The sequence below is a fragment of the Callithrix jacchus genome, chromosome 10 (assembly GCF_049354715.1).
Source record: "Callithrix jacchus isolate 240 chromosome 10, calJac240_pri, whole genome shotgun sequence".
Classification (NCBI taxonomy): domain Eukaryota; kingdom Metazoa; phylum Chordata; class Mammalia; order Primates; family Cebidae; genus Callithrix; species Callithrix jacchus.
Genome location: NC_133511.1, coordinates 13,863,964 through 13,879,524, shown reverse-complemented (window position 1 = coordinate 13,879,524; position 15,561 = coordinate 13,863,964). Strand labels below are relative to the sequence as shown.

The 15,561-nt window shown below is 46.8% G+C and overlaps 1 protein-coding gene across 1 annotated transcript in view; it reads right to left on the bottom strand.

Annotated features, from left to right (window-relative positions):
* ZBTB16 (zinc finger and BTB domain containing 16) overlaps window positions 1–15,561 on the bottom strand; it is a 200,585-nt gene that overhangs the window by 58,976 nt on the left and 126,048 nt on the right. Inside the window, exon 4 of the mRNA XM_002754425.6 lies at window positions 13,271–13,357. Coding sequence (XP_002754471.1) covers window positions 13,271–13,357 — 87 coding nt within the window. The remainder of the gene's footprint in view (window positions 1–13,270; window positions 13,358–15,561) is intronic.

Below are 15,561 nucleotides of genomic sequence, written 5' to 3'. Positions count from 1 at the left end.
CTCCTCTCCTGGCTGTCTAACTCAGGAGAGGTTGTCTTTTCCTCCTCCTCCTCCCCTACCTCCACTCCCCTTGGGTACCTCTACTTACCCTGCCTCTGTTTTGAATCTCTAAAATAATGTGACAAGTTAATGATGGTACAATTATCTAAATGTTTAACAGACATGTTATCTAAGTGAGTCGGATTGAGATTCCATCCCGCTGACAATAAACATCAATGGTGGAGCAGAAAGCGATAGGCAAATTATAGCAAACCCCGCAATTTCAATGCTATTAACTTTGGAGGAATAACAGCCTTGAGGCCTGTAAACTCTGAATAAAATAGGCCCTTGTGTTTGTCCAACTATTAAATCAAAATGCTACCAACATCCTAGAAAAAACAAGGCGATTTATGGCCTTTCAAGTTTCAGTTACACATTGGTTTTTATTAACTCCTTTCTGTCTTCAGGCAGCTGCAGTGTCACTAAGGAAAAGGGTGAGAAGTCAGAGAGGAAAGACAAGAGTGGACAGTGGGAGAGAGAGGGATAAAGGAGAAGCTTGGGGGTGCTGGGCATGTGCGTGAAGGGAGGTGAGTGCAAACCTGAGATCAAGAACTGAGGGTGATAATCAGGACTCGGATGTGGGGACAATTGTGAGTGAAGGGACAACTCAGACCAGTGAGGAAGGTGGGTCCCGCCAGATCACCCCGAGAAACACCAACCTGGAATCCCAGTCCTGCCACTGGCTGAGTCATATTGTTTAAGTGTCTCTGAGCCTGTGATTCCGCATCAGTGACGCAGATAGTGGCACCCTGATGACTATACTGGATTATACACAAAAAGCAACAGTGCTGGGCACAGACCAAACTCCGAATAACGGTCCTCAAAGATCAGACTCTGTCATTCCCCTCTGATTTCTAGAACAGATTTTAAGAGGCAAAAGATCTTCATCTTTCATCCCTTCTTCAGACACAGTAGGTATTTAACACACTGTTACTGAATCAGCTACTTATAAAATGGAGGAATTCTTGTCTACTGGCGAGGGACAGAAACTGCAGGCCTCTAAAAATAACAGTAGCAAGCAGCCACCACATAGGCATACATCAGCCCTTCCCAGGGCTCAGGGCTTCACATGTGTGATTTTATGCAGTTCTTACAGCAGTCATTGATTATCAATCATAGTTTACAAATGTGAAAAACTAACGCTGAGAAAAACACAGGCTGTCCTTGGAACCCTAGAACCCCCAAACAGCCATTTTTCTTGCCCAATTCCCACACTCTACCTTTGAGAGAAGCAAGGAAACGAAGTCATTTGTCCCATAAAAAGCAAGTCCATAGCAGAGCCAGGAAAAGAACATAGTTACCCTTCTCCTAATTCATTATTGCTTCCAAACACCATGCTGCCCCCACATCCCCAACGATAATTTGCGATCACATTTCTGCCAGGGTAGGAGGCCGGGGAAGGGCAAGGCCTGTGTCCTGCCCACTGCTCAGCATCCATGTCCCACCCATGTCCGGCACCCTGGTCCCGGGGCCCAGCAGCATCCAACTCCGGCATCTCCATCCCAGGGCCCAGCATCCATGTCCGGCACCCCCGTCCCGAGGACCAGTGGCATCCGTGTCCGGCTGCCCCACGCCAGGGCCCAGCATCCATGTCCGACTCCCCTGTCCCAGGGCCCAGCATCTGTGTCCGGTTACCCTGTCCCAGATCCCAGTGGCATCCATGTCTAATATCCCTTTCCTGGGCCCAGCATCCATATCCAGCATCCCCATACAAGGGTCCAGAAGCATCCATGTCTGGCATGCCAGTCCAGGGACCAAGCATCCATGTCCGGCACGCCCATCCCGGGACCCAGCATCCATGTCCGGCATCCCCATCCCGGGTCCCAGCATCCATGTCGAACATCACTGTTCCAGGGCCCAGCCTCCATATCTGGCATCAAGTGACACTCAAGATATCTGTGGAGGAAATGAGCTTTAGCCCTTTATATATATATATATATATACACACACACACACATATATATATATATACACACATATATATATTTGGGACAGAGTCTTACTCTGTCACCAGGCTGGAGTGCAGTGGCGCAATCTTGGCTCTTGGCTCACTGCAACCTTTGCCTCCTGGGTTCAAGCTATTCTCCTGCCTCAGCCTCCCAAGTAGCTGGGACTAGAGGCGCACGCCACCACGCCTGGCTAATTTTTGTATTTTTAGTAGACACAGGGTTTCACTTTGTTGGCCAGGATGGTCTCAATCTCTTGACCTCGTGATCCATCTGCCTCGGCCTCCCAAAGTGCTGGGATTACAGACATGAGCCACCGTGCCTGGCCACTTCAGTCCTTTCTAATCCAAACCTGCCTTGCATCAATTCTTCTTCTCCAATCCTAAAACAGCCAAACACCACTGATCCCCTCAAATCACTCTCCAAAACAGTGATGCTTCATATAAAATGTGCTGGGATGATGAAGGGACAGAGTACAAAGGACTTTCAGGGCAGTGAAATGGCTTTTCTGTATGATATGACAATAGTGGATACGTGTCCTTACATGTCTGTCCAAATCCACAGACTGTACAGCACCAGGAGTGAACCCTCATGTGAATTGTGGGCCCTAGGTGACAATGAGGTACCAGCATAGGTTCACTGATTGTAACAAATGTACCACCCATGCGGTGTGGGATGTTGATGGTAGGGGAGGCTGGGCACTTGTGTGTGAGGACGGGGGTACTATGGGAACTCTATACTTTCCATTCCATTTTGCTATAACCTAAAGCTACTGTAAAAAAAAAATGAAGTTTATTAATTTAAAAAGTTGTATGAAGGGCCCCTCCAGAAGGTGGCCAGAAGGACCCTGGGAGCCACTAGGGTGAACAGTGGAGAGAAAGAAAGGCTGGTCTGGGCCAGCAGGAGACGGCTGGGTCGTCCCTCTCTACTCTACAGCAAGCAGCTCAGGCACAGCCAAGAGCCCTGTGCTTGGAAAATAAAACTCTATATTAGGCATCAAACATGCCTTTATAGTAACAGCATGAAATTAGGTCAAGAGTAAATCTATGCTGGGGCACTGACTGTACAAACAGCAGCACATGACCCTCCTCCCAAAGTGCCTATGACGTTCCGCGGCCGTTCTTGAGCCTGAGCTTTCTCATGTTAAATTCCTTGGCACAGAATGTGAAATGCTATACAAATCACCTCTGATATTTATAAAAGTCAAATGCTATTATGTTTTCAATGGGGAGGTCACAACAAACCACATGGAGTCTGCCTGTCCCTCTGATGACTCACTGGCCTGTCCTCCCCATACCCTCCACCTTGGGCAAAGGTTTTGAGGTTCTTTTTATTTTTTTTTTCATGTAAAGTTTACGTAGATTAAGTTATTTTTCATCATCTGGCCCCCTCCCAGCTCCTCTGGGACTGGCCACTAGGAGGCTGTTCTTGGGAGGAGGAACCAGAACAGTTGCTAGTTTTCCTATCATTATAGGACTCCTTGGTGCCCAGCACTGCCCCTGTGCAAGCTCAGGGCAGGAGGGGGCAAGGCCAGCAGTCACCCTGAGGGGAGGAGCACTGCTGCCCACCCTTTTAAACCCTCTGCCTTGCCTGCTACTCCCACCTACCCTCTGCCCCCACCATGATCACCCACACAGAAAATTCTCCAAACAAGGACTCCATTTTCTACCCTGAAGTTCAGAGCCAGGGACTGTCCCTGAAGCTTCCTCCAAGTATTATTAACATATTAGGAGTGTGAGAGGGGCCAAGGCAAGCAGGCAGCCAACATCAAGGTTGGAGATACAGTTCTGCACCTCCAAAGGGAGAGGCTACACAGTGCAAAGACAGAGAGAAACAGGGAGAGAGAGAGAGAGAATATGCCTCCTAACCTCCTTCACACTGACAACTAAGAGGACCCTTTGGGCGGGGTTCCCTCCAATGCCCACTCTCTGCTAGAAGGGAACAGCAGAGTCTGCAGCATGGACCGTCAGCCACCAGGTGTGCTGTTTCTGGACTGCAAGACTCTTGCAGCCAACACACAGTGGATGAGAACCAGCATCTCAACATTCGCATCTGGTTGAGTGGTTTCCCCTGTGACGCAGTAATGTGGAAACTAAGCAACTTTTTCTAGGCCAGTAACAGAAAGTACTTATTTTGTAGTCACAGTGGAGAGAAGCTTGGGCTGGACTTGTGGGGCCTAATTCTAGTTTGGATTGTTTGTTCTTAACTGACCCCCTTTTTCAAATAGGGGCTTTGATCCCCTGATCTGCACATAAGAGCTGACGCCCAGGCCCCCATGGGAAGGGAAGACAATGCTAAAATGTGGGCTTTGTGGTGCAGGAACCCTAGGCACACATTCAAGTCCTGTCCCAGACTGGTCTTCCTTAATCTTTCTGGGTCTCAGTTTTCTCTGGCAAAGATTAGGGAGAGAAAAAGGTCTATATTTTTGGACTAAAGACTTAATAAAATAATAACTCAAAAGTATCCAAGAGTACAGCTATTGAATTATCTGTACCTAAGCCAAGTTCAACCCACATGTTCATTTCCTTCACAACACTGTAACCTTCAGGAAGGCAGGGCCCAAGTTCTATTCACCATTATGTATTAAGTCCACAAACCTGGCACACGGTACATACTTAAAAACTCAGAGAATGAGGAAATGAAAGAACTACAGGATAAGCCAGCTGCACAGGCTATTCTGCCTGCCTATTCTACATAGGCAAACCTGAGTCATTAACCAGGCAGACCTTGCAGAGCAGGTTGAGGGCTGGAGGAGAGAGCTGAATTGCTCCAGGGTAAGTCTAGGGTCTAGTTCAACCTAGTACCCTGGGCCTGCAGAGGGCGCCCTTGAGCTTCCCAGCCTCAGAACTTAAACCTAGGAATGACCTTAGCTATCTTTTGTCTGCCTCTCTGCCTCTTTTTTCTTACTGAAGAAAAGGTGGGATGAGATGGAAGGTTCTATTTGAAGAGGTCAAGAGAGAGAGAATACCCAGATTCCTGCTAATAGCAGACATGGTTCAGGACCCCACTGGGAACTCAAAATTCCTGAGCCTTTGAGGGTACTAGTCACTGAGGCCTCCTCTAAGATGTGGAAGGGCACAGGCCTGATGCTCCTGGAGGCTGGTACACCTGCTTCATCTCAATTCCAGTTTTGTGACCTGTCTGGCCTGGATTTACACATCACCTGTTTAGATACCAATAGAGAATGGTTCTTTTGGGAAGCTCTGGGCATTCCAGACCTCAGGGCCTTAAGATCTTCCAAATCTGCTCTACGAGACTGCTCAAAGTGTGGAGCTTCAGTATGCCCTCACTTCTCTCAGCTGCACTAAGGGCCCCAGTGGCTCTCAGCTCAGTAGGCACACTGCAAGTGTCCTCTTGGCCAGAGAACAGTCAGGGATCCTGGAAGACCCCACCACGACCTTGGAAAAGGAGGTGTATGCTGTTCCTGTTCCTCTGCCACCCTCCTCGTTGACTTGGCCCTTCCCCATCACCTACCCAGTGCGGGAAATGCATGTTCTCAGAGGCCTCTGAGGAAGAGCAGGATGATGCAAGGAGAGGAGCTGCCACCTCCATTTCCTGAGCACTTACTCCATGCAAGGCCTATGTTGAGATCATCCAGTCTGTGATGGGGCTGGAATTTGAATCTAGATCGTCTGACACCAGATCCCAAGTTCTGGGTCACTACCATGCACCAAATACCCTCCACTTGACACTCTGACTTTAGGCTTCATGGGGTTCCACTTCCCTGCAATCTGCATGACAAACCTGCGACACCCTGTTAGGGTTCAAACTCGCCTCGCCTAGCGAGTAATGTCCTCTAGAGACCATTGCATACACTTCCCTGCCTTCAGGCAGGTCTCTTGTCCCCAAGCAGTCATTTGCCCATCCCCCTTTCCTGCTCCCTGGCTCCCTCAGTCTCTCTGGCCAGGCCCACACAAGCCAGCCCTGGCCCCAAGTCCCCCATATTCAGATTTCAAATTGGTGGCTGCTAGGGGTTCCCTACAGATGGACTGAAAGAGTTGAAGGTTCCTACAGGTCACCCTCATGGCCTCCTCATTCAGAACTCCCATTTTCTCCCGAGGGCATGCCGAAGACTGCCTCAGCCTCCTACCCTGGAGCTCAGCAGCCGAGTTATCTCACTGCCCTCTAATTAACACCACCAGATCCTGTCTGTTGCCCCCAGGCCTGTTCCAAGTCCCAAATGGGGATGTACAGTGGCTTGAACAACATTATGATTTGTAAAACCCACTCCTAATTAGTTTGACTTTGAATAAAGAGGGTAATTATTTTTAAATTTATTAACTGCTGCCTGGCCAGAGAAGTTTCCAGATCAAATGACATGGAGAAGCTATTTCTGCTCAGTGATGCAGCAATTTATATTACTGATCGGTCATTAAAACCTCTGGCACAAAACCACTTGTGTTTCCTGAGCCAAGATAGTGTCCGTGTGTCAAATTTCAAACCCAGAGTATAAATTAAGCCATTAATGGTATTTATCAGTTTATCTGGACTTAAATAACTACTTACTAATTTAAGACGTTCTGAGAAGCCAGGTGGTGCGCTGGGTGTGCATGTGGGTGTGCACGTGTGTGTATATTTTCTCACTTTTATTCTACTGAACAGTGTAAAGAAAATTCTGATGTGTAAATGAAGTACAAGCATCTCGGGAACTGCCTAGCTGTTAATTCCTCACTGCTCTGCAACCCAAACATTTTGGAAGCAGCAGTGTTTTGCAATATGTATTTGTCATAATATAAAAGGTGTAAAATGATCTCTGTTTATCTCCTCAAAGTCTTCGTTGTACCAAAACAGAAAACTGAATGTGACAACAAAGCCTGAGCCCAGCCCAACCGTAAGCATGGCCTCCTACAACACCAGCTTGAGCTCGTCAAGATCTTGAGGGCAGAGGGCAAGGAGGGGTCACACACACCAGGACAGACATCCAGGTCAAGTAGGGTCAAAAGGGTGAGATGTGAAGATGCCATTCTCTTGGATAGACTGGAATTGGAAATCATTGCCATGAAATTCATTTTCCAGTTTCAAGAATATATCTGTACGACACCATAACCACCTGTGTTACGCAAAGCCACACGTGAGCTCCATGAACTCCCACGTGGCAGCCTTGAATATGAAACTGATCTAATTCAGGCAAACTGTATCCCGCTCCAGGAGGACGATTAGAGGCTTCTACATCAGGGTATCGGGGCTTCTTACTGAAATGGGACACAGGGATCCAAAAGAGCTCTTTCCAGGCAGGGCCGTGAGCTCACTGACCTCTAAACAGGATCACCGTGAACCATTCAGCCCACAGACTCCTGGGCAAGACTCTGTCAATGCAAAGACAGCCAGGGAGTAGTAGAAAGAGTACTTGAGTTGGAGTTGGATTAAGTTCCAGTTCTCCACTTCCTAGTGGGTAGTGTCTAGGCTCCCATGTTCTCATCTGTTAAATGGGTATAACAGAGAAAAGTCTTTTATAAACTAAGGTAGCAAAAATATCAAGTGGCACTGGCATAATTTTTATTGTCCCAGAGCCTCCATTCCATCTCTTTTTCAGAGCTCTTCCAACAATACCTGGCCTCCTACTTGGTTTTTCCCACTCCAAGAGCTTTAGTGATATTTTCAGCGTTCCCTGTCATCAGGCACCTCCCTTCCTCCTGGGTCCCCTTTCCTGGAACAGAGAGGTCAAATAGATTTCAGACTGTATTCTCTCATTGACTATTAGGAGAACTGAAAATCCACTTGGGTTCAGCAGGAAGTAGCGCTATGAGTGATGAATGAGCTCTGCCACATGTCACAGAGAGTCACCAGGGTCACATAGGACCCCTCTCTGCCAACCTTATCCTAAGGGTAAGGCTGCTGTCATATCTCCCCTCGGCACTGAGCATGACACCTGCCCCACACAAGGAAGTGGCTCTTCCCTACTGGGGGAGCTCGCCCGAAGCTCACACCAAGTAAGGCTGGCAGGGAGCCTTTCTCAAAGCATCCACCTTGGTCTCGCACCCCTAATTTGGATTCATTTTCTCCATTCCCCATCCTTTCAAGAGCTCAGTTTACTCAATCTTTATTGAGCACACCACATGTGGCCTATCGAGCAGGCCACATTTTACCTCAACATCAGCAGGGGGCACTCGGTAGCTGACCTCTCCCTCCTCCAGGAGAGGAGCCCCATCCACAAGATCTCTGGGGAAAAACAAAGGGCCCAGATCACCACATTCAGACCGCCAATGGATTACTTTTCCGCCTTCTCACGTGCATCCATGTGTATTTATGTATTACATCTCAGTAAAGCTATGTATGTGTGCATGTGTGTGTGAGCGTGTGTGGGTCCAGTCATACGTCACTTAGTGATACGGGTATGTTCTGAGAAATGTTCCATTAGGCAATTTTTATCTTAAATAGGGCCCAGGGATCCAAAAGAGCCCTGCCCGGGACAGGGCAGTGAGCTAAATGATCCTGAGCCTTTTTAGCCCACAGACAACACTCAATGTACAGGCAGCTGGGAGTCATGGAAAGAGCAGGTGAGCTGTGTCAAGTTGCAGCTCTCCACTTCCCAGTGTATAGCTTCTAGGCTGTATCATAGAGCACATCTCCACCAGCCTAGATGGTACGGCCTTCTAAGCGCCTGGGTTATATGGTGTAGCCTATTGTCTCTAGGCTACAAACCTTTACAGCATGCTACTATACTAAACACTGCAGGCAATTACAACACAATGATAAGTATTTATATATCTAAACACATGTAAACGTAGAAGAGGTACAGTAAAAATATGGTATTATAATCTTATGGGACTGCTGTCATATATGCATCAATTGTTGACCTAAACATCATTATATGATGTAATATAGTTTGGATACTTGTCTCTGCCCAAATCTCATGTTGAACGGTAAGTCCTAATGTTGGAGGTAGAGCCTGGTGGGAGGTGACTGGATCATGAGGGTGCGTTTCTCCTGAGTGGTTTAGCACCATCCTATTCTTATGACAATGAGTGAGTTCTCTTAGAGATCTGGTAATTTAAAAGTATGCAGCAGCTTTCCCCTTGTCCAACTCTCTCTCTCTAGCTCCTGCTCTGGCCATGTGACATGCCTGCCCCGCCCCTGCCTTCCACATGATTGTAAGCTTCCTGAGGCCACCCCAGAGCCTGAGTAGATGCCAGCATCACGCTTCCTGGAAAACCTGCAGGACTGTGAGCCAATTACACCCTTCTGTAAACTACCCCGTCTCAGGTATTTCTTCACAGCAATGCAAGAACCACTTAATACACAGCACATCACTCTGTTTGTGCATGTATGTGTATATAGAGAGAGAGGTAGCATGAGTGAAACCAGTGGCTCCTCCTGACACTGGCAGAGATCATTTATACATATGTACATACCCATGCCGCTTTTTGGAGAGCTAATATACCATACAATAGGAAATTCATGCTTTTTAAAGTGTACAGTTCAACTAATACATAGAATGGGTCCCTGACTTATGATTTTTCAACTTTATAATTGTGGGAAACCATCACAGTTTTGAAGTAATGTACAGGATATAATAAATTCCATGAGATCTTCAACACTTTTATTATAACCTAGGTTTTATATTAAATGATTTTGCCCACGTGTAGGCTAATATAAGTGTTCTGAGCACATTCAAGGCAGGCTGGACTAAGCTATGATGTTAGTTAAATTAAACGCATTTTTGATGTATTATCTTTTCAGCTTATGATGGGTTTATCAGGACACAGCCGTAGAGTAAGTCGAGGAGCCTCAGTATGCAAAACAGTGTAGTCATCACCACAATCAATTTTAGAACATTTTCATCACTCCAAAAAGAAACTCCATCCCATCAGCAGTCACTGTCCATTTCCCCACAACTTCTCCAGCTCCTGTCAACTACTAATTTACTTTCTGTCTCTATAGATTTTGCTATTCTAGATATTTCACATGAATGGAATCATTTTGCAACTGGCTGCTTTCACGGGGCATATTCAAGTTTATCTGTGTTATAGTATATATCAGTACTTCATTCCTTTTTAGGGCCAAATAGTATGTCATGGTATGAATATGCCACACTTTGCTTATCCATTCATCAGCTGATTGACCGACATTGGGTTCTTTCCAATTTTTGGCTATTATGCACAATGCTGCTGTAGACATTCATGCACAGGTTCTCATGTGAGCATATCTTCTCAGTTCTCTTGACTGTGTACCTAGGAGAGGAACTGCTGTGTCACATGATAATTCTATGCTTAACCTCTTGAGGAACCGCCAGACTGTTTTCCAAAGTGGCTGCACCATTTACACTCCCACCAGCATAATATGAGAGTGATGGTTTTTCCACATCTTTGACACCACTTGTTACTATCTGTAGTTTTTATTGTAGCCACATTTTAGTGGGCATGAAGCAGCATCTCACTGTGGTTTTGATTTGCATCTCCCTGATGGCGAATGCAGTTGAGCATCTTTTTCAGGTGCTCATTGGCCAGTTATCTATCTTTGGAGATACATCTGTTGAGATCCTTTACCCATTATTTGATTATTTGAATGGTATTTTGGTTTTTTGTTTTGTTTTTTTGGTTTTTTTTTTTTGAGACGGAGTTTCACTCTTGTTACCCAGGCTGGAGTGCAATGGCGCGATCTCGGCTCACTGCAACCTCCACCTCCTGGGTTCAGGCAATTCTCCTGCCTCAGCCTCCTGAGTAGCTGGGATTACAGGCACGCGCCACCATGCCCAGCTAATTTTTTGTATTTTTGGTAGAGATGGGGTTTCACCATGTTGATCAGGATGGTCTCGATCTCTTGGCCTCGTGATCCACCCACCTTGGCCTCGTGATCCCAAAGTGCTGGGATTACAGGCGTGAGCTACCACGCCCAACCCAGTTTTTTAAAATTATAAGACCTCTTTCTATTTCTAGCTATAAGTTCCTCATCAAAAATATGATTTGCAAATATTTTCTCACCTTCTAAAGGACTCTTAACACATGCAGAATAAAATCCAGATCTTTTACCAGGGCTGAGAGACTTGCCAGATCCCGCCCTCATCCCTCCTGACTCTCTACAAGTCACTTCCTGCTCTCTGGCCACACTGCTCTGCATGCGGATTCTTAAACTTGGCAGGCTTGACCCAGCCTCAGGGCTTCTACAAGTGCTTGCTCCCTTTGCTTAGACATTCTTCCCAGAAATTGTTGAGTGGCTCACTCCCTCACTTTTTTTTTTTTTTTTTTTTTTTTGAGATGAGGTCTCGCTCTGTCACCCAGGCTGGAGTGCAATGGCATGATCTTGGCTCACTGCAACCTCCACCTCCTGGGTTCAAGCGATTCTCCTGTCTCAGCCTCCCGAGTAGCTGGGATACAGCCATGCACCACCAAGCCTGGCTAATTTTGTTGTTGGTTTCTTGTTTTGTTTTTTTTTTTTTGTAGAGACATGTGAGCCAGGCTGGTTTCGAACTCCTGGCCTCAAGTGATCTACCTGCTTTGGCCTCCCAACTCCCTCACTTTTTAAGACTCTGCTCAGACACTACCTTCTTCCCTAACCATTTTATCCATCTCTCCCTAAATATCCATAATATTTATCCACAATATTTCTTCCTCCCTATTATTCTCTACTCTTTATCCTTTCTTAGTAGCACTTACTCTATATAACCAGGCATGATATCGTACACTTATTTGCTGTTTCTGTCTCCCAGCTACAATCTCAGTTCCATGTGGGGCAGAAATGTCATTTGTCTCATACACTACTACATCTTAAATGCCTAAACAGTGCCAGGCACGTTGTAGAAACTCAGTAAATATCTATTACATTAAATATACCTACTTCTATTTACTGAGTACTTACTGTGAGCCAAACACTCCATGAAATACTTCAAAGAAAATGTCTTATTTCATCCCCACAACGACCCTATCCTAAGAGGTAGACACCAATATTACTCCACTCTTCTAACAGATGAGAAATCTAAATTAAGAAAGTTTGAATAATTTATCCATGGTCCCACAAATAGGAAGTGGCAGAGTAGGAATTAAACCCATGCAGTCTCAGCTCTGAACTATAAGGCTCTACCACAGCTGTCCCCATTACCGACCCCAGCAAGCCCCTTTCCTTTGAGCCTCCGTTTCCTCATCTATGATGTAAGAGTAGCCTCCTATCTTACCTTACAGGGTTTCTGAGAGATTCACCAGGTGGGATCACATAAAGCAGTGGTCCCCAACCTTTTTGTCACCAGGGATCAGTTTCATGGAAGACAACTTTTTCACATATGGTGGGGTGCAGGAGGGTGGTTCTGGGATGATTTAAACACATTACATTTATTGTACACTTCATTTCTATTATTACATTGTAATATATCATAAGCTAATAATATAACTCACCGTAACGTAGAATTAGTGGGAGCCCTGAGCTTGTTTTCCTGCAACTAGATGGTCCCATCTGGGAGTGACTAGAGACAGTGACAGATCATCAGGCATTAGATTCTCATAAAGTGCACACAACCCAGACCCCTCGCATGCACTATGAGAATCTGATGCTGCGGCTGATCTGACACAAGGCAGAGCTCAGGTGGCAATGAGAGCAATGGGGAGCAGCTGTACATACAGATGAAGCTTCACTTGTTCACCCACCGCTCACCTCCTGCCATGCAGCCTGGTTCCTAACAGACCACCGTGGACACCGGTCCATGACCCCAGGGTTGGAGACCCTTGATGCAAAGCACTGAGAACAGCGCCTGCCTCATTGTGAGTGTTCAGTAAGGGTGAGCTGCCGTGATGATGTGATGACAACGCTGATCACAATGATCAGATGACTTCGGTGCGGTGAAATCAATCCCTTTGAAATCAAATAAAGCTCTGTCATTGTGAGTTAATATCGTTCAAATGCATCCTATGTACAGACCGATTTTAGACAGTGTCTCAGCTCTCACTGAGGGAGGACCAGCCCACCGTGGCCACGCGAAGGTTTCAGTTTCATCAGATGGGGTGTGAGAGATTTCCTGACTACGGGAAGAAGAGATTTTGATAACAGCACAGACTGAGGTCTCAACAAGAGCATACTGGGTACCTCCAAGAAGGATCTCAGTGGCCCGTTAGAGGCAGATCCTGGCCTCATCTAGGACAGCCATTCTCATGGGGCCATGCCATACTTGTAAACTCCTGCTGGGCAAACCCCACAGACAAGAGTAGCTGAATGTGTCAGAAGCCCATCCTACTCACAGCTCCCCCAGGAAATTACTGAATGTCACATTTGCTAAAAAGAGGTTGCCACCCAGATAGTTCATGTCCATGTGCCACCAACATTGTAGAAAACCTGGAGAATAGAAATCCAAGTCAACTCACCAGTATGGGTCTGTCTGTGCGTCTCCAGGGCATCCTCCTTTGAAAACTGTGCACCGCACTGATCACAGACAAAGGCTTTGGCACCCGCTGAAAGAAAGGAGAGGCAGTTACCACTACAGCAATAGTCCACTGGTGAAGGGGGACTATTCCTGGGCCACAACTGTGCAGGTGGATAATAGGGGAGGGGACTGGACACCTGCAAAAATCCTGAGGGTCATCCATGGCTCAGACCCTCCTCCAAGAGGTGAACACTCACCCAACTGAGCTCCAAACACCCTTGTCTAGGGCTCTTCAAGAGAGAAAAAGAAACAAAATCAGAATAACCAAGATAAAAAGAAATGGGGTCCAAGTGAGATACCCCAAGAAGGAGGGGGATCTGAAGAGCTAGCTCCAGGTGATGGGAGGACAGGAGAAAAGTGATGCCAATGCAGGGAAATGTGCTCTGTTGCCTAGACTGTACTTTATAGGAAGGTAAGAATTACTGACATACCTCAACCTGGATGCCCACGGGGGCCTCTGACTCAGCGTGTCTAACACTAAATTCACCATCTACCCCCAACTGCTGCCTCCAGCTGACCATTTAAAACCCCTGAATGTCTCCCCAGTGCCTGGAGAACAAGGTCCAAGCTCCTTACCATGACTCACAAAGCATTTCTGGGTGTGCTGCTCTCTCCTGCTCCATCTCTCACACCTCACTCTTGCTCTCTTTTCTCCAGCCACACTGAACCAGGCAGGCTCCCTGGAGGAGCTGTGTTCTTCCTCATTGCCAGGCCTGTGCACATTCTTCTGCACGTCTTCTGCCCTGACATTCTCCCACGCTTCCCTGGCTGCTATGGTGCAGGTGGAGCTCCTGTTCATCACTCATGCACCGGCTTCAATACCTGGGGCCCTGTGGGTAGGTCTCCTTCATGCTCCCATAGCACCTGGTATATTCCAGCTCTTGGCCCTTACTGTGCTCCATTCTAAATGCCCATGGCCCTGTCTTTCTCCCTCACCACACCGTAAGCTCCCTGGCAGAGGGACTGTGTCATCTTGTGCACAGCTGCATCTGCCCGACACACAGTGGAAACCTATTACTATATATATTTGTGGAATAAATACAATTAATTCAGTGCCACTCAATTTAATAAACTTTTTCAGAACTGTTATTTAGAAGGCTTAAAGTGATAATGCCACCGTGTCAAGATGAAACAGTACTTTTTATCACTGGCTAATGGTCTTCATAGCTCTACTACAGTATCTGATCCAGGGGTCGCCTGTCACAAGCCTTGGCATTTTTCCTTCACGATGTCTCCCAGATGTGCTCTTCCGTGGCATTTTGATTGTCACCGCCCCGTTCAGGCTCTTGCTGCATCACACTCAGAACACGGTAAGACACAAGGGTGTTTCCACACCACCAGTCACCTGCAAACTACTCAACAGATGCAGGTTCCTCCAAGGCCACTTGGTTCCTCACACTTTCTTACTCAAGAAGATACAATGGCTCCCAATTTGGACTGACTCTAAATTCCTCTACTTGGCTTCAAGGCCTTCCATACCCTGTCCCGATTAGCCACCCAACTCCACAGGCAAGAGGTCCTCACCAGCCGTCTCTGGGTGCTGCCTGACTTTCCTGAGTCTCTGTGCTTGAGCAATGCCCAGTCCCATTCCTCCACTCCATTTTCAAGAGCAGAGTTTGTGGACATCAAGCACTCCAGCCCCTTACTCTTCTGTCCTTTCCAATCTGCCACTCCACTCTGTTCCTTTCAACATGTCTTAGCATTTCATTGTTACCTTTGAGACAAGGTCTCCATCTGTCACCCAGGCCGGGGTGAAGTGGTGCAATCATGGCTCATGGCAGCCTCAATCTCCTGGGTTCAAGTGATCCTCCCACCTCAGCTTCCTGAGTAGCTACACCTACAGGCGCAGGCCATCACACCCACCTAATTCTGTTTTTATTTTTATTTTTTTTAGAGATGAGGTCTCACTATGTTTCCCAGGTTGGTCTCAAGCTCCTGGGCTCAAACAATCCTCCCACCTTGTTCTCCCAAAGTGCTGGGGGTTCCAGGTGTGTGCCACTGTGTCTGGTCATCTTAGCTCTTCTTTAAATATGCCTGTGTTTTAGTTTTGTATTAGAGCCTTGTAAGAGCCAGAACTACTTTTACATATATCTGTAGCCCACCGTGCCGTTTTCAAATCACCTCAGATTTCCTGAGGGTTGACTATATACCAGGGATGATGCGAGATGCTTAATGTGTAACATTTGGTTCGTCCTAACAACCACCATTTACAGTACATGCTATCATCACCCC